The sequence below is a fragment of the Uranotaenia lowii genome, chromosome 2, assembly GCF_029784155.1.
Source record: "Uranotaenia lowii strain MFRU-FL chromosome 2, ASM2978415v1, whole genome shotgun sequence".
Taxonomy (NCBI): domain Eukaryota; kingdom Metazoa; phylum Arthropoda; class Insecta; order Diptera; family Culicidae; genus Uranotaenia; species Uranotaenia lowii.
In genome coordinates, this window is record NC_073692.1 from 113,768,197 (window position 1) to 113,787,986 (window position 19,790).

At 33.0% G+C, this 19,790-nt stretch overlaps 2 protein-coding genes across 2 annotated transcripts in view; one reads left to right on the forward strand and one right to left on the reverse strand.

Annotated features, from left to right (window-relative positions):
* The window catches only part of LOC129741790 (opioid-binding protein/cell adhesion molecule homolog), a 404,129-nt gene that overhangs the window by 28,348 nt on the left and 355,991 nt on the right, over positions 1-19,790 (reverse strand). The window lies entirely within an intron of this gene.
* Positions 1,130-14,320, forward strand: LOC129744710 (serine protease snake-like). The gene is made up of 4 exons (XM_055737377.1): positions 1,130-1,287; positions 1,367-1,387; positions 1,453-1,965; positions 13,862-14,320. The coding sequence occupies exons 1-4, from the start codon at positions 1,182-1,184 to the stop codon at positions 14,272-14,274; spliced, it is 1,053 nt and encodes a 350-aa protein (XP_055593352.1). The 5' UTR covers positions 1,130-1,181; the 3' UTR covers positions 14,275-14,320.

Genomic DNA, 19,790 nt, shown 5'->3' on the forward strand with positions numbered 1-19,790 from the left:
AGATGGTGCACAAGGGCTGCTATTTTCTCCTATCCCAAAACTGGTGGAAGTTTTTGCAGGTTGAGGGTATAGCTACGGCTTACACGAATGACCGCAGGATCTATGACTCTTTTGAAAAGATCCAGGCTTTGGCTTTTTTGCCTGCGCAAAAAATTACGATAAAATTACGTAAATTTTATGATTACGTTGGGGAGATTCACGTGCTCGGAAAGTGTCGCGGACCGGCTGTTCAATGCCGACTAGTGGCACCGGTCTAGCCACCAGAGTTGTGATTGGTGTACGACAGCATTGAAAACAACGTGCCTCGTACAACCAATCAAATTGAGGATTGGCCCAGCAGGTGGAACGCGATTAAATTGCTCGAAGAGCTCAAAACTGAAGAGAAATTCACTAGGGCTCAGATTTACGGCCACCAATCCATCCCAACAAATCGTCGGAGTCCTGCAGCCCAGAATGACGCTTCCATTTACAAAATTGTCTCCAAATTAGATGTCGGAGAGCGATTTCCTCGCTGCCATTGCTGCAAATCTAGGTAGTGATATACATAGTTTTTTAATTTTTTCAATTATTAGTTTTTTGTTTTTTATTTATTTATTCAATTAGATTAGTACTCTTGTTTTGTTTTTCATTTTGTTCTATATTTATTTACATATTTTTCAAATTATTTATTTATTATCTCTTATTGTTATTTATTAATTAGTTTAGTTAAATATTTTTTAAGTTATTAATTAGGTTTTTATAAGTCAATTGCGTTTCGTCTTTATTTATTTAGTAACATTTTATTAAACCATTCAAACAAGCCAAAAGTAAACAGATTCCCTTTTATTTTATGCCAAACGACCATTATCTCAAACGGTATTATGCCAAACGGCTTTTGCCAATCGGTATAAAATCGTTCAAAGGTACAGTTTCAGTTACACAAAAGTGAAGGTGCGATATTTGAACATTGAGACAATTATTTGAATATTAAGATACCAATTAGGAATGCGGAGAGACTAAAGAACATTCAAACTCTCACAGACTTATAGAGCGCAGCGCCTGATCTTCTCCGTTGAACTGAAACCCAAACTGCAGCCGATTCTAATCATTCAAAGTTCCTCGATCTACACTAACTCCATCGCTCAACCGTTAGAACGTCATTAGTCGAAACCGGTCAGTAGATCTGATCAGATGTGGCTGTGATGCGGCTCTCTCGTGTGGCTGAACGATGGCTCCGGCTGAGAGTTGACGCAGCTTATCTGCTTCTGTTGCTGCTGTTGCTACTAAGCGTAGCTTCGCCGACTCAAGGTGAGTCACCCGGCTGCTTACTTAATGATGGTGGGTTCTGAGAAGCTAATGTTTTGATTTTATTTCCTGTGGTTTTCAGGTTTACGACTAGCTGAGAAAAGTGAGTTTGTGTTTATGGTTTAAAGAGACATTACAAATTTAATTAATATTTTGTATGATTCACAGAATGTCAGGAATACATCAAGGCCAATACGGAAACTTCTTACGGAGGGCCACTGACTCTTGACTCTACGGTGTCAGAATTTCATTCGGTCAACTGTACCCAGTCGGTAGACTTGATCGTTAATGGCGAAGCCGCTGGGCGTGGAGAGTTTCCGCATCAAGCCGTTCTCGGCTATCTGAAGGCAAACTCAACCACCGACTATCACTGGCAATGTGGAGGATCGCTAATAAGCGACAAATTTGTGATGACTGCGGCTCATTGCGGAACTCCTGCCGTGGTTCGATTGGGAGCGCATGATCTTTGGGAGGAATCGGATATCGACATCAACTACGATGTGGCCGAGTTTATCAAACATCCCGATTACAAGGTGAAGCTATCGTACAACGATTTGGCACTGGTTCGACTAACGTGGCCGGTCGAATTCAGTCCAGCCATACGGCCGGCCTGTCTGTGGACAACTGTCCCATTGAACATAACGACGGTGCTGGCAACCGGTTTTGGATTCACCGATTTCGGTAAGAAGCGTCATTCCAATGATATTTTTTTTATCATTCTGAGCCAAAAGGCGTTTTTTTCAATTATCAAAAAATAGGTGCCAGGAAGCTTTTATTTCCAAAGTGTCACCAAAGCATAGTTTTAATGTTTTATGAGCATTTTTTTAAGATTTTTTAATTTGCTTTCATAATATAATTTAAAACTCCAAAATACAAACAGTATTTTCGAACCAATTTAAATTGTATTTATTCGTTTTCTGAGGCCCGAATGAGGCCCGTAAGTGTTTTGATAATTTCATCACTATTTCTATGCATTTTGGAATTTTTTTTACTAAAATATCGATGATAAATTTAGAGATATAAGCGATTGAAAGCTTTGTTAAAAAAATCCTGAATATTTTATTCAACCTTAAATGAAAATAACTGTTGAATGCAAAAAAACTGGCAGAAGTCGCTATGAGTAGATTTATTCATAAAATGTTTATGCTGTGGTGAAATTTTAGGGAAAATCTGAGACCTTCGATTTAAATTGTACGATAACTAAAAACTCCCATAGAACAGCACAGTTCGCTATTTTAAGTACACTTGATAAGTTTCAAAACAAATCCAGGGATTTTTGTATCTCATCTCATAAATTAGGAACGTTTTCACCTTCAGGAAATCTATTTTTTAATGTGGTGCATCAAAAATAAAATAATTTACAGTGGTGAACCATGAGTAAAATGTAGACCAAACTTTAATGAAAATGATTGAGCTAGTTCTATCTGTTTGCGCTCATTATTCTGTCATTTTGTTTTATTTTAACTCAATCAAGACCCATGGGAAAAATCGAAAAATTTTCGAAAATTTTAACTGATTTTTTTCACTTTCTTGAAAAGGGTAGGTATCCTTGTTTTTTTTATTTTTCGAATGATAAGACTCTAGATACAATTTTTGTAAGTTTGTCTAGTTTTCGTACAAATCAAGTACAAACGGATTTAACTATAGTTCAACTTTCACATGTTTTACAAAAATATGTTTATCTTCAAAAAATTATCAGCTCGTTCGTAGCATCACTAAAATAGTTCTCAACAATTTCCGGCACTTCTATGAAACAAAATCCAAATTTACACATGCAACGTTTACAAATGAATCGAATTTCTAAATCCAAATTTTAGTTTTTTCGTTAATTTAATTTTCATTTTTATACCACTTACTTGGTGTCTCAAAAAAAAAAAAAAACTCAGTTCTTAAGCATATTGTAACGAAACTCACCACTTTTATGTCATTTTTCAAACTAATTGTAACTCAAAGCTGAATTGTTACTCAGATTGGTCACCTTTGGAGTTTCGGTACAATATACTGAAGAACTAAGATTTTTGAGAAACCAGGTATGTTCTATTAGAGTGATAGTAAAATTTACGAAAAAAAAATAATTCAACAAACGCAACGCAACGCAACAAAGCTCCGGTATAATGGCTAAAACTTTCTCCAGGCCCTAAATTTTTATACATCCATTAATAGATTTATTCTTAAGAATTTAAAATATTATAAAATCAGCGCAATATATGAAACCAATCCAAAATAGTTAGCATTCTGAAAAGAGATTTTATGCAAGACTTTTAGCATTTGGAATCATCTACAGGTTATCTGGTAAAACATTTGGATTATTTTTATTTTATCATTGAGATATTGGAACTATTTTTTTCAAAATAGAGAAATTATAATCAATGATCTAAACAACGAATAAAAAATCATCAAAATCGATCAATATTTGCAGCCATGGAAACGCAAGCAAACTCTTGAGTCATTTTAACCCGTACAGTAGAGTAAGTTGATTTTGCATCATTTTTTAATTCGTCAAACCCTGGGATCTTGAAAGCTCCGCTTTGATATCAATTTTATGCATGATTTTTTGAAGAATTTTAAAGTTACGTTTAAATGAGTTAATTTGAAATTTATGGTATGTATGGACAAATTTAATATTCTATATTGAACAATAAAAATAAACATAATTTTGGTTTCTTCTGGGGAAACGTGCCTGCTCATGATTTTGGTGCCAATTTACAAACATTCCAAAGAAAAATTTTCGCTGATCAACTTTGTCTAAGACAGTAGTTTCGTATTCAATTGGGCAAAAATGTTATTAGCTGTTTAACAGTAGTTTGCCAATAGGAATTGAAAAATACAGCTTTTCTGTCTAATAAGCTACGAAGTTATGGTCTTCGAAAAAGTTGTTCAGTGGACAAATTGTGTTTGTTTCCACAAAACCAATAAGCAGGCTCGGTTCCACAGAAGAAACCGAAATTATGATAGTTTTCTATTTTCCCATACAAACCTAGAAGTTCAATTTTACTCATGTAAACTTTGAAATTCTACAAAAAATCATGAATGAGCCAAAATAAAGTTTTAAGACCTTTAACTACATTTTTCCGTTATTCAAAGTATAAGAAAAAAATCTTAAAAAACATGCTTCGAAAAAGACTGTTTAAAAAAGATTCACTTATTGTCCAAGAGAGCTGAAGTTAGAGCTTTACGTTGCACATAGGAACATTTTTTTTCTTCAATTTTTAAAATCATGACAACAAAAATGTAAAAAATGGTGTTCAAATCGTACTTTTCAATCAATGAACCAAAAAAAAATTTTTGAAATCATATCAGATAAATTTTGGAAACAGATTTGGGAAGTTGGAGTAATTTGGCCCATTTTCGTGTTTTTTAGATTGATAAAATACGAAACACAGAAATTTTGACGAATATTCAAAAGTAGCTGTTTTTTGAGCTTTATGTCAACACTGTAAATTAAAAAAAAAATGGTTGAGAAACAAGATAGATAGATATGTATATCGGTTTTGAGCGAGGAGAGTCCAATCGACACTCAAGGTCTGATTTTGAAGTTCTTTTCCTAGGCGTAATGATACAAAATTTAAGATTTCAAGAAATGATTGAGGGTCCCCAAAAGAATTGTATTATTTGGATGCACCCAAATAAAGTGACAAACAGCCAAACTTCCAATAGTGTAATATCGACACTCAAGAGCAGAATAGGGTTTTGTCAAATATCACTTCACACAGATAGCTCCGGTCTAATATGACGGCAGTTTTGAATGACTGAGAAAGTTTAAATACAAAGTGCAAAAAATTATTATTTCAGGTCACTGGACCTACAGCTTCAAATTTTATTTAGATTTTGGGTTCGATTTTTTTCACAGTTTAGTTTCTAAAATCAAGCCTCTGTCAAAAAAAAATTAAATCCTTTTGAAGGTTATTCAGATTTATTTATTATTCTTATTTTTACAGGTATCGTAAATCTTTAAAACAATGTTTTGAATGTATGGCATGGTATCGTAAAAACTAAGTTAAGGACTAAAAAAAAATGCACAAACAAGAACTAGAGATCGAAATGAAACAACAGTTTATAAAATGATTAAAAATGCACCAATTTTTAAATACGGCATCATTTTTTTATAATTTGATCGTGAGTTTATTCTCGTTTCACCGCCGACCGTGGCCTAGAGGATAGCGTTTAAGTTTTCCTAGCCAGAGGTCATGAGATCGAGTCTCGATCACGGCATACATAGTACTCTTTCTGTGGGCTGGTGGTTTTAGCATTAGTGATGCTAGCCATCATATCCTTGAAAGATGTACGCTTTAGTCTTAAGTAGAATTTAGATCATTTCAAATAAACATGACGTTTCATTGAGATCCTATACGTATGTGTTTTTTTTTAAGATTAGAATATGACGTGAATTTGGCTTTGGAAACTTTTGAGCGGCTTTATCGGTGAGAATTTTAGATTTGAAATGATAGACGAATAGACCATAGGAAAAAAGTACTAAAAAAAAAGCAAAATGTATTTAGCAAAATGTAAAAAAAAATATTTTTCACTTTTTATGATTTTCAGACACCTGCCAAAGTTTTTTTTGAATCAGTTTATTCTACATCATTACCTAAACTTTATTTTAATATTCAAAAGCGAATTTCCGCAGAGTTCACGATACACAATCACTAACTGTTTAATATTTTATTTTCTAAGCCATCTAAAATTCACTGGTTAAGAGCAATGACCGGATAGATATTTTGAATGATTTTCATTTCATTATTGATCGTCTGGTTTGTGCTGCATCGAGAAATTTTTAGGGTAATTAGGGATGAATCATGCTAAGGGTTGAAAATACCGGAAAAAAACAAAGAAACATTTAGGGTGAGTTCTCCTACCTTAGACCTAGAGCCTACTTTAGTCCTAAAATGCCGAAAATCGAAATTAATTTATTTCGTTTGCCATCCTTCAAGACACTCCTATGCAAATAATGAACTGTTATTCTTTATCCGCTGTGTGGCAGCGGCCTAAAGAATACTGCCACTGGGATACTGGTCCATGTCGTACGAGGCGACTTATCCAGTACTTCTCAGATACGTTTATCTCATATTTCTGTCTATTGGAAATCAATGAGGCTGTATCTGGGCGGGGGAGAAAATAGGTCAAGGTTAATTATTGCATGCAGAGTTCAGAAGTTTTTCAAGTTCAAAACATTGGAAGGAAATGTTTTGAATCTGAATCAGTTTTAAATTCTTGCTAGTATTTTTTGACCTTTGTACGTATTTTCTCTCGAGAAGGGTATGCCAATAGTGCATATGTAGTACATGCATTTGCACAAGCTGTATTCTTCCATATTTTCTCGTTTTACCAATTTGGAATATGATTTTTCATTTAACAAATCTCTTTGCTCTCCGAATAACTCCGTTCAATAAAATCTCTTCACAAGTGTTCAAATGTGAATCGCAAACGCATCGCTTACGGTCCCATTGCTTCTGAAATCATAGAAGAATATGTTCTAAATTACATCAGTTATATCTGTTACGTCAAGCGCAAAATTAGTGTATTTTCCTTATAATGGACAAGTATTCAGTCCCTTCTATCTTTGGATTGGTAACCGAATTGTGTGGAGGTAAATGTCCGTTCATATAAAGATATTTAATTTTTAAAATTGCGTCATGGTTATTCAATCATTTAAGCCGTACAAATATCGATTCCGTGGAAAAAAAATTTCAAAAGAAAATTTCTTTTAGGTTGCCAAAAGGCCTCAATATTCCCTATTAAATCAAGTTTTTGATCAAAACTTGTATCGCATGTCGACAGTCATATCTGTTTCACCTAATATATGTCACTTCTCTCGTATTGACACATATTCCCTTAGCTTTAGAATGGTTATAGTGTAAAGAAGAGTCAAAGCTCCTTTAATATCGTACTCTGATATTTCGTATCATACGTCAATCCTGGTTCTGGAATCCACTGCTACAGCTTCGTGCAGTGTTAATATCGCTTGTTTTAAATTTGGCGTCACAGAAGCTCATTGTAGTCGTCTAACCAGAGCGCTAACTGGTCAGTTAAATAAAAATATATAAAATCAAGACTTTGTGTTCTGAATCTCCTGTATGGTTAAGCTATGATTCAGAGGTACTATTGTACCTATATTTGCCTTCCACTTAGTGTGTACATGTCCCTCTTTTGCCCGACTTCATTTTTTTTAATGTATGTCAGAATTTAACAAAGGATGTTAAAAAAAAGTCCTTATTTCCAATACTTTGATTGAAAAAAGCTTCATTGCTTAAAAATCCCTATGTGGACAGGCTAAATGCCAATTATAACATCGTTTATTTGCCCTCATTGTAGCATCCTGGTTAGAACATTTTCTGATCATTGTAAACTCAAATCTCCTGAATTTTGTAGTTGTGAATCAATATTGTATGATTCTTTTAGCTCATATATGCCTGTTTTTCGATTGCTAGAAAGCTTTTACGTACTCCCGCCTATCCTGATATAAGTGTATCTCATTCTAAGAATTTAAACTAAAATAACAATCTGTCATTTTTCACCCAATGTGGTTATAAGCTTCAATGCTTCAAAATTCCTACGTGGATCGGCTTTATGCCCTAAATATTTATTTATTTTCTAATCCTTTTATGGTTTTTAGGTTTCTCAGGTATATGATGAAATCTGTAAAAAAAAGGCTAGGCACAATTTTCCCGTTTGTTTGGATAACGTGCCGCTATCAAGCCTACCCCTTTTCTGATACCTGATACCTGAGTTCTCCTACCTTAGACCTAGAGCCTACTTTAGTCCTAAAATGCCGAAAATCGAAATTAATTTATTTCGTTTGCCATCCTTCAAGACACTCCTATGCAAATAATGAACTGTTATTCTTTCTCTATCCTATCATACTGCTTTTCGCCATATAAAGAAATTCTGATAAAATGTTCAACGTTTAAAAAAAAAGTAATTTCTCTTTAGTAGTAAAACAGACAGCTCAATCAGTGGGAAGCCTTTAGATAAATCAGAGAGATTAAGAATAAATCACATTATTGATCAGGGCAAGCATTTTTTTTAAAAGAAAACTACCATTGCTGTGATGAATATAAACTATATCATCTATTTTGCTTAAAATTATAGAAAATTATTGGAAAATTCGGAAAATAAGTACAGGGTCCAAATAAAGGACACTTTTGGGCATGATGTTCAATTTTCAGATCTTACATCATTTTTTTCAATACTAATCAATAAATTAAGGTGTAAATTTTCATGAGGGGAATAATTTAGAAACTATATTGAGCATTTCCAACATTCTTTGTCAGCTTAAGCTAAATAAACTACAAGTAAACACAAAAAACCTTCTTACTATCATGCTGCTGAGAAATGTGCGAAAAAGGTAGTGATATTCATATCAGAAATTAACGGGTATCATTTTTTTTATCGAAAAAAAAATTAATTATATAATTCATGTTTTTTCGAGAAATCTAACTTTTTATTGGTATTTTAGATCTAGGCCAGGCATGTCAAACTGGGGGTTTGAGGGCCACATGCGGCCCGCATAGACCCGTCTAGAATTGTCCCAAAAAAAACACCACTGATTTTATGTAAAATATTACTGCAAAAAACTAAAGTTGAATGTAACGTTTTCAATTTAATGCAAATGTTTTTCGATGTTCAAATTTCCTCTCAGAAAAACACGCTTAACATTGTTGCTCTGAACCATAGTTTGAGGTGATTCCCGCTTCCGTGTAAGATTGTGTGTAAACATTCATAGCGTAAACAACATAAATATCTTCCAAGTATTTTGGTTCTATTATTTTTGTTTTACCGAAGGAACAACAGACATATTGTGATATCTTTTAAATTGAAGATGTACGTAAGCGTGAATATCAGCATTACTCATTGTAAAAAAGCACATCCTGAATAATCAAAAAATTTCCGTGATTAAATTTGTAGCTCTGAATAACTTTATTTCACTGACCACTTGTCTAACGTTCAGTTAATTTTGCGGTAAGTGTGTTGGTTGCACCGAAATTGAACAAAAACATATCCCACCGCTGGAGTCTTCATATTATCTCAAACCTATCCGAATACGTGAGTATTAACAGCATTTTTAATAACTCTAGTTAACCATATTTTTAATTCGTTAATTGAGAGTCATTTTTAATACCATATCGGTCACTGAATTTAAAAAAAAATCCGAAAAATCTGATCAAAGCAGTTTTTGAAATAATGTAAAATGAAAAAAAAACTGTTTTTTTTAAATGTCTTCAGCCTGTTCATCAAATTATCTTTTTCTATAATTTGAACAATAAACTGCTCTTCGCAGATATTTTTTGACTTCTATTAGGATTCAGAGGTCGATTTTAAATTTGAAACTTGACGTCAATAAATAATGTTCAGTTTTTGTAAACAATTGCTATCACATCATATGAGGCCTTCAGAGCCAAAGGGTATAAGTGAACAAAAGCTTCTTTCGAGATAGCACGCTTCAAAGTTTCTTTGTTGTGCAATTTTCCATATACTTTTTGGGAAGTTGTAGTGTTTCTCCGTTCAAAAAAGTATGAAAGTAAAACTATAAAAATCTGAAGTAAGCACTAAATAATGATTTTTATACAACTAATCGTTTAGAGTGATTAACTCAAAAATGATCATTTTTGCACTTACACTGAACTCACTGGCCACCTGCAGGATTTGAACTTAAAACTTCAAGGAAAAGAAAAAAAAATCTTAACTGCTTGTGATGATGTAAAAAAATTTCAAGCGAAGTTACGGCTATGGATCTACCAAATTTTCAAAGAAAACCTTGTGCACTTCTTTACGTGTCAAGAACTGAAAAGATTAAATGAGGCTGCATCATTTTGTAAATACGTACTTCACCTAGAATCGTTACTAGATGCATTCAAAAGCCGTTTTCGTGACTTTAATTCATACGAGCAAGAATTTTCGTTGGTTGTATCTTCATTTACGTTTGCTCCTGAAAATGCTGCTTATAATTGGCAACTAGAGTTAACAGAGCTGCAGTGCGATTCTTTGTTAAAAGCGAAATACAATGAAGTGGTTGTACCAAAATTTTACAGCTCTTTGCATGAACGCTACGTTGAGTTACGGAAGTTTGTTGTCAGAATTCTGCTATGTTTGCAAGTACCTATCTATGTGAGCAGTTTTTTTTCATAAGGCTAGAACAAATATCAATTTCCTCTTTTGTAAATAAAGGGTACAAGTCCAGTACCAAAATAGGAACAGTGGATTCAAGTTAGAAATTTTGATCATCCATATCTTTGTAAATCTATCAAAAACATTAAAGTCAAGGATGAAAATTTTCATTGAAACTTGCAGATAAGACCGTCAACTACGAATGAGTTTTCTAAAAACCACAAAACACCCGTCCATGTATGGGGAGAACATGGGTTCATATGAACCACCGCTTAGAGGGTCCAAAGTAGGGCAACAAACCTTACCTAACAATTGGAAGTATCATGAAGATTTGAATCATAGAATACAAAATCAAAAATATAAACAAAATTATTAAATTCAAATAATATATAATAGTTTTAAATTCTAAACTAAGAATCAGGTAAAACTCAGAATCAAAAATAAAGTTTTTCAATCATAATTTCAAATCAAGTTTTGAGAAAAAAAATATGAATTAAATTTAAAAAAATCGAAGTTACAATCAGAGCCAGAAAGCAGAATTGCACCAAATGTGAATTAAAATTTTATATCTTTGAAACACACAAATAAACCTTTTCATGAGATGTTTATGAATATGATTCTCATCAGATTAAAAAATTTGTCATCAAATTGTTTTTCTAAATGTGACAAAAGTTTCTTCCGGTGCCCTCAAAGCCAAAGGGTATAAGTGCAAAAATGATCGATTGAAAAAAAAATCAGAATAGAGATCAAATGTTTAAAACACAGGAACAGTTATCATTGAAAAGGTCAGATAAGGAATCCAAATGATTTTAGTACCACTAACAAAGATCCTGAGATCTCAAAAATCAGAAAAACCATGAAATTGAACTTCAGTAACTGAAGAAACAACAAAACACATGAAAATCTAAATGAATTGAATCTTGAAAAAGATAACATTAGAAACATAGAAATATTCATGTTAAGAAAATAACTCAATGATATTAGCAACTCAACTATAAGATCGTATTAATGATAATTTGAGAGTGATCATTTGAAAAATGATATGCTGAATTTAGGATATTTACTTCAATGGATGATTAAATCCTGGTTAAATCAGAAGAAAATGTTTCAATACAAATTTCAAGTCTCAAGGAACTCTGTGCTGTCGATTGGTTCAATTTAGGCAACTATAGTTTTTTTTAATGATTTTATTTTCAAAAACTTAGAGGGAAAGGGTGTAGAATTTATAAACCAACGGAAACCTTATCCTTATACCTTATCCTTAACCTGAACTATAGTTTATAACTGACAGGCTCACGTACTCCTAACAATAAACATTAAACATTAAACATTAAACCAACGGAAATTTCAATTATAATGTTTGAAAAGTGTAAAGTTATAATAAATAATATTCGGTATTAACCCGTATACTGCCCAGGAAAAATTTTGAAATGTTTATTATAATGCTTTTCTGTTTCTCTTAGCACTGTGAGCCAGTTTTGGCGAAATAAGCTGCTATTCTAGTGTAGTAAACATACATAACATAAAAAGTTAATGTAAAAACAAAAACACTGAAAAGTGTCTCTCAAAATTGTCTATAATTTTGATAATTTAAATCACACAAAACCAACGTAAAAAAGAGAAAAAAAAATTTTTTACACATGTTTTAGATGATTTTGAAAAACAGTTTTTTTTGTTGAAATATTGGTGTTTTTGACAACTTTTACAAAATCATTAATTTTAATATATGGATGATTTATGATGTATGTTCAGAAGCCAAAAAACACGGCCATCCATATGTAGAAAAAAGAATTTGTTTATATCCAATGTAGTTGGTTTGAAAAGCGAACAAAAACAGTCGCAAATGAGTGAATTCACGTCACAAAAACAGGGAAGTTTTTAATTTTACGAGAAAACTCTGATTTTTTTAAATTAAAAAAAGATTTTCTTTGAAAATGATAAGACGATTCTGAAACTCTAAAATTTATATAAATCGGTTGAAATCTAGCTGAGTTACAACAGCGCGAATGAGTGAATTCACGTCACAAAATTTGATTTTTTTTGTTTAATTTTATATGAAAAATGTGCTCTGAAAGCTGTGTTGAGCCTCCAGATGCTCGAATTTTTACAAATCGAGTATAATTTAGTTGATTTTTTTTAAAAAGTTCATTATTTTTAAATTAAAATACAGAAAGATTGAAAAAAATAAAGTTTTTTTTTTTGGTGAATCTTATAATGCAGACAGTAGTAATTTTAACATATGATCCCTCAATATGTAGCTATTCAAGTGCCAACCAAAAAAAGGAAAAAGTTAGGTGCAGATACTGAAAATTTATCATCATAAAATTCGGAACAACAAAATATCGTTTTTGAAAGTGTACATAAAATTTGAAGACTCCAAAGAATGGTTCAATATAACTTTATATTTTGTGACGTGAATTCAGTCAACTACCATGTTCTGTTGGAACTGAGTGAATTCACGTCACAACTTCAAATAAGCATAACTTCGTTCGTTGTTGTTCAATCGAGAGGCTCCGTACTCAAATTGTGGGTAATTGTTTTTTTACAACTCATTCGAAGACACCGATATTCTATTTCCACAGAGAGTACAGGAAATCAAAGATGTATGTACTAAAGTCCGAAATGGTTAATTCAAGCGTGAATTCACGTCACAAAATTAATAAATCACAACTAAAACAACTTCAATTTTAAAATGACCAAATTATATTCATTTTGAAGGAAATTCAATTTGCGACTGTTTGCTACAATTTTTTTCTTTTTCAAGTTAATTGGTTGACTTCTAGAATGATAAAAGTGCAGAAAAGTCCGGAAAAGCGATTTCACGTCACGGTGGAATGTGTCTATTATTGTGCAAGACGTTTGCATGTTATGAAAATTAGGAGATGTTTTTTTATCATTTTACCTGTTCTGTACATATCCTGACTGACATGTTACGATAATAAAAAAAAAGAAAAATAAAGGGGTTATGCCTCATCTTGTTCTTATTTGTTAAAAATTTTTTTTCGAATTCGGTTTACAATACTTTTTTCCAGATTTAGGGTTGAAGTTCAAAATTTTGAAATTCAACATCAAGATTTTGAAATTCTCAGCTCGCAAAATGCGGTAGAGCTCCTTCACTGCTTACTCTAGGGCTCCCCTTAACTTATATTAGAGAAAAACTATTCTAGAAATTATTTCACGGAGGCCCCTTTAGTTGTTATGTTTCAAGTTTTCATTCTGGTTTTATAGCTTTGATTTCTTTTCATAGTTTTGTTGAAATTGAAGTTGTATGATTAAAGTAATTTTTTAAGGGATTTTAACTCCACAGGAGGCATTCGTCCCTAATATGATTAAAGAAATGTTAAACTTTTTTTTCCCTCGGGGGCCCAACTAACGAAAAAAGTAGTTACCTACTTCTATAAAATGACCTCGAATGCGTTGCGCAATGCACAGTATAAACAAAAAAATTAATGAAGATAATTTTGCATTGCAGCCATAAATGCTTCGTCGGTGCTGATGAAGGTCAACCTTGACGTGCTTGCTCGATCCGGATGCGAGCAGAAGCTGGAGTTCGATCGGAAGTTCAAGCAAGGCATAATCGGGGAGCAGCTGTGCGTCGGAAGCCTCAAAGGGCGGAAAGACACGTGCCAGGGCGATTCTGGGGGACCCATCCAGGTTGTTTCGGCCCTGGAAACCTGTATGTATCACGTGGTCGGAGTGACTTCAACCGGTGGAACCTGTGGAGTGGGACGTTCGGAGTCGGTTTACACCCAAGTGGCCAGCTACATCGACTGGATCGAGCGGGTAGTTTGGGAGGATGAAATTAAAGACCAGGGAGAGGAGGCAGTGAAGAGAAGCGGTGGCCTATGGGTTTTCCCGGATCAACTTCCGACACCTACTCAGTGATTGAAAAATGATTTTAAGACAAATAAATTTTGTTTCAGTCATCCTAGTTTAGATACATAAATTAAAAGCTTCGGGAATCGTTGCAGTTCTTAATAAGTTGGTCCATCAATTTTTAGATATTATTGTCGATCTGTAAAACAGATCTGAACAAAAAACGAAACTTTGAATCTGTGATTTTTAAAGGTATGTATTCAAAACTTTGTGAATTTGTCGTATTTAGAAACGAGCACTTTTTTCAAAATCGCTGAATATAGTCAATTAATTTTCCTCTGAAAGCACGGAAAAAATTGTAATAACTAACAATACTTAAATGTTAAATTAAGTCGCCACAGCTGAATTTGATATGCTCACCTGGAAAACAGAGTATTCTTGATCATTGTCCTACAAATTGATGGTCATTTTTCAAACAGTACAACATTCCATTACATTAGACATCATACCTCCCAATTCTTTCAATTGTTTAGGTAGCAACAACAAAGGCACAAATTAGTGCCCTTGTTGCAGGAAACAATTACATTGTCCATACAAAAGCGACCTTCTCCAAAACGAAAATGGCATTGAATCAAACCTTGGGGGTATCCTTTCGATTAGAATTTGACCAGCTCACGTGTGTCTCACCTTCTCATTCCTCCACACCCACAACCACACTGCCTGTTCTCACCACACCGGAAGCAAAACATTCATCGTTCATTGTTAACAAACTTGTTAGCCGGTCTGCGGCATTTCGGGAATGTTGATGCGGGATTTGCAGCTCATAAATTACTTAAAATTACTAATTAATAGCTCTGCAAATGTTTGGCACCGTGCGTTGGTGCGAAGATGGTGAGGGTATGAGTGACCGTATATGTGAGCAGAATGAGGATGACCTCGTTCTTGGTCAGACCAAAGCAAACCAAACCGAACCAACAGTTGTCGGGTTGTCGAAAGCTCTACCGCAGAACCGTCAGCTGGCTCAACCAGCTTCTAAACGGACCAAGGAATAACCCTTGGGGGAGTTATTACAAGATGCCACCTCCGCCGCTGCAGCAACAGTCTGTGGTCTGTATAGTAGGTAATACGCCACTTCCGATTGGCACTCGTCGGTTGTAAAAAAAAGGTCGAACAACAGCAATGATGCTCTAGCACTGACCTTGTTTGAAACAACTTAAGCTGAATAATTTGCAAGATGATTCTCAACACATTAACGACTGCGAAGAAATCTAAGCCGATAATTTCCGAAATTCAGCATTCCGTGTCTATATCTAATAGTCGCTGGAACAAGTTTTACAAATTTAGTATTTTTGAGCAACCGAAAGTGTTTTGATCAATTTTGTAGAAAGAGTTGTGCTTCTAAGAGTAACAAATTCCTGGCAAGCAAAAACACAAATTTCAAAGGGGAGAGTGGGGTATAATGGGCTTTTTTTTCTTTGCTTCATATTTTCTTTATTTTAAAAGATAAAAAGATAAAAATAAATGGAAAAATTTTCAATATTTTTTAGGTATCATTAGGAATTTTTGTTTATTTTTTAAAAAATAAACAAAAATTCCTGATTAAAAAAAAGTTTTTTATTTTTATTTTGAAAAACTGTGGGTAAACGTGGGCCACCAAATCCAAATTAACAAGATTACGTGCAAAGTTTATGAGTTGACCCAAAACGGAAATTTCATAATTCATTTATTTTTTCTATAGCCATTTCAGATGAGGAAATAAAAAAGAGAGTTGTGTACGATCGAATAGTTTCTAGTTCCTAGCTCGCGAACGTTTCGGCAAAATTTCTTATAGGTATAGGATTTTTGTTCGTCTCTATCGCACAAGCTATGATTTGCAAATTGGTTGCGTTTGTGTGACTTATTGATGTTTCATCAAAAATTTCTCTTTTTACGTGAAAGAACATGACAAAATTAAGATCATAAGCGTATGAGCATATTTTTGTTATGTACTTTTGGTCTCCAACGGATGCAATTTGCGAGTGCTTATTCAATTATGTAAGTACGTTTTTCTAGGCTAGTAAAATAAAAGAAGCATATGATGCGTATTTGGGTCAACAACATATGGAAAAACATGCTTACGCAAAGCGACGACGATGACAGTTAGATTGAGATTTTTATCTCAGCACACAGCTGAGATATTGAGATTGGCCCACGTTACCCCGTCTCACGTCTATTTGCATGGACACATCAAATTCGTCTTAACATGGATCTCTTCAAAGAATATCTCTTTCCATTCAATTATGTATTTGTTATTACGTTCTCAGCATGAGTAAAATTTTGCTCGCGTATAGGGGACGTGCACCCACCTCCGTCGTATCCTTCTGATTCGTCTTAATTCATGTAGCATTTGTTTTAGAGCGGAAAAATAACTTTCCAATTTAATTGGGAACCGTAATCCAGGATAATATTGATCACTTTTATCAATATATTTCGAATATTTTTTTTTCTGTTAAGGGGAATGAGGCTTGTTTTATATTTTTAAAACCAGTACTGGACTCCTATGAACGTAAAACATGGATGCAAACATTTATTTGACCTCTTTAAATTTGATTTAAAAATCGTTTTCGTCTCTGTTCAGAATCTGATGCTTTGGGGTAAAATTGATCAGCCTCTATTCTGACGGTTTTAACGAGTTTTCTTAATCATAAAGGATACACAACACTTTCATAATATTTACAAATGCTAATTTGTCAATTTAACCTTAATTTTTATCGTTTTATTTTAAAAATATTTATAATCGAAAAATGAATTATAATGCTGCCTACATTTAGGGGCAAAAATTATCATAATTGCTAAATATTTTGAGCTTCAAAATACAGATGAAACTTTGCTACATTCTCCTAGCTAGGCCCTCTCAATATTTCCATTTTCATTTTTTTCTTCGAAGTTAACGATTTGATATAGTTCCTACCCAAGCAACCAAAAGTTCGAATATCACTTAAGGAACGAACTAATAAGTTCATATATTGCTATACAAAAGTTCTGTGGAACTTTTTTGCTGTTCAAAATGTTTTTTCGAGGTCCATGGAACTTCATTCTTTATCAAGTTCAGCCAATACTCAAAAAAAGCTTTAAGGTTCTGCTTAGGATTCTGTTTCTACTTTTTAGGAACTTTAAAGTTTGTATGGAGAAAAACAATCTACTTGTTGCGTACTTCTCATTTTTTTCAAAATCTGTTGTACTATTTTGTAAACTTGGAAGTTTTTAATTAGTTCCAACATGCTTTTAAAAGCAACTTCGCATTATAGAAACTTTGAAGTAGATTTAAAGGCTTAAATCTACTTTTTTCGAAGTTAAACACGTGTTTGCATAAATAAACACAATGTGAAGTACACATTTGGTTCCGGAAGAACTTTTTAACAACTTGAAAGTAGGAATTAAGTAGAAATTAAGAATCTGAAAATCATTTTAAAGAAAATCATCACATCGAGTAAAATCGTTGCCTACTCATGATGTTCATATAGGGCAACAAGTATGGATCTCGACTTTCAAGCGGTGAGTTCGAGTTCGAGGCTTGGTAAGAACATGTTTTTTAAATGTAATGTGAGTTAGTAACAAATATGGTTGATAAATATGAATCAAATTAGCTCAGCGGCCTTGAGAAAGCAATTGAAGGAAAAAAATAATTTTTGCGATTTTTTATGCTGCTTATAAAGTGGATTTTGAAGCTGGTTAGAAGTTGTTTGGTGATTTATGCGAACATTTTTTCAACTTTAAAGTTCGTTTTACTACTTAAAAATTGAGCTGAGAGGAAGTCGTATTAGCAAACTCGATTAAGCTGATCAAACCTGATAGAGGAATGTTATCCGACCTTTGGTTGCTTGGGTATCCATTTGTCCAATACAGGCTTACTCTAAGAAAATGTCCTTATTTTTTTAATATCAAAAATTTATTATTAAATAACTATAAAATTAGCACTATATCTGCTCATATACAAAGAAAAAGTTGTTCTTTCACATTAAACAACCCGTTTACTTCTAAATGCCATTTGGTATCATCAGGAGAGCTGTTTTTTGTGAGCCTTGAAAAAAAAGATATTTTAAGATTTTGAAATTAGATTTTTTACTAACATAAAAAAAAATCAAATACAAACCAAATTTTGCCTGTTTGATACTCAATTAATAGGCTTTCAAACGTAGAAAACAGTATTCGAAAATTCAACCTAAAGTCTGAGTTATTGAAGATAATTTGGAAAAATTTCTTGTTAGTCAAATTTACCCCGGTGATCAAAGTTTCCCCGTTTTACGGTACTTCGCATGATAAACTTACGCTTGCAAATTTATTTGCTATCACAAATTTTTCACTTTTAAAACTATCTTTTGTGACATATGGTTTTGAATTCACGTAGTAAAATGAATTATTGGCGCACTCTGCCATAATGGTAGACGAACTCAGTAATCCCCCCAAACGCTTTTCTTTGTTTTAATGCTTTCTGTTAATGCTAACAAAATCATAAAATTCGACAGAAAAATGTTGAAATGAATTTAGAATAATGATTTCATACTAACATAAATTTGAAAATTTTCGATTAAAGTCGAATCGCTCGGCCCCGATAATTCGTCATGAAAAAAGTCTATATCTATTAAGGGGGAAGTAAGGTCTAACACTTTCAAAAAATCGATTTTTTTTTTTAATTTCTTGTTGTGAAACATTTCAAAAATGTTAAGTCAAATTTTCGAGTCAATCGAAGCAAAACTGTAGAAATTATAGGAGAGAGAGCAGAAACTTCAAACGCGTTTTTCTCGAAAGCACATTTTAAAGTCAGTGGACATCGTCATTTGAAAACTATTTCACCGATTCTTTTTAAACTTGGAACATATTTTCTACACATAAAATACCCAACCCCAACGATTTTCTTTTTTTTTACTTTAGGGAGATTTTCCAGATAAAAAATGGCGGATTTTTTCGTGAAAAATCGTAATTTTTTCTTCAAACAGCCACAAAAATTTAATATTTTTCTACGAAAAAAAAATATTAAATATTCTTTTAACAATGCTTTGAATAATGCAAAAATTTGAATACATTTGTTTGAACGATAGCTCTAGAAAAAATTTTTGAAAATGGTGTTTTTTTACTTTTTTTTTTTTTTTTTTTCCTTTTTTATAGGAATTTAACCCATTAAGGTCATTCTTCCTCGATGTGTTTTTTTACCAGTTAGACTCCCCCCTTAAAAAAATACTTGAGTGTATTCAGCAATGCTTTTTCATCAAGTGGAAAATCGCCAACTTGTACAAATTATTTATTAACAGTCAAAAAATATCAAAAAAAGTTGGTGTGCACACAAGAATATCTTCAACACAAAATTTTTCTAATGTTTTACTCCAATGTCATTGTTCCTTCAAAATTTTATATTGGAAGATTTGATTGTTTTGGATCTATTATCTGACGACATTAAACCTTACTGAAGTATTTGAAATTCTATGAAAAATAGATTTTTTGAACTTCTTTCATTCAAACTGCAATATCACACATACGATCAAAAGCTTTACTCTGCAGAAAAGTCACTGAGAGATTCTTGAAAACTAAAATTCTCCATTTTTCCATCA

Bases quoted from the DNA above. Each gene is read 5' to 3' on its own strand.
- LOC129744710 (XM_055737377.1), top strand. From the start codon at position 1,182: ATGCGGCTCTCTCGTGTGGCTGAACGATGGCTCCGGCTGAGAGTTGAC. The intron at 1,288-1,366 runs GTGAGTCACCCG...TGTGGTTTTCAG, and splicing joins CGTAGCTTCGCCGACTCAAG to GTTTACGACTAGCTGAGAAA. The intron at 1,388-1,452 runs GTGAGTTTGTGT...TATGATTCACAG, and splicing joins TTTACGACTAGCTGAGAAAA to AATGTCAGGAATACATCAAG.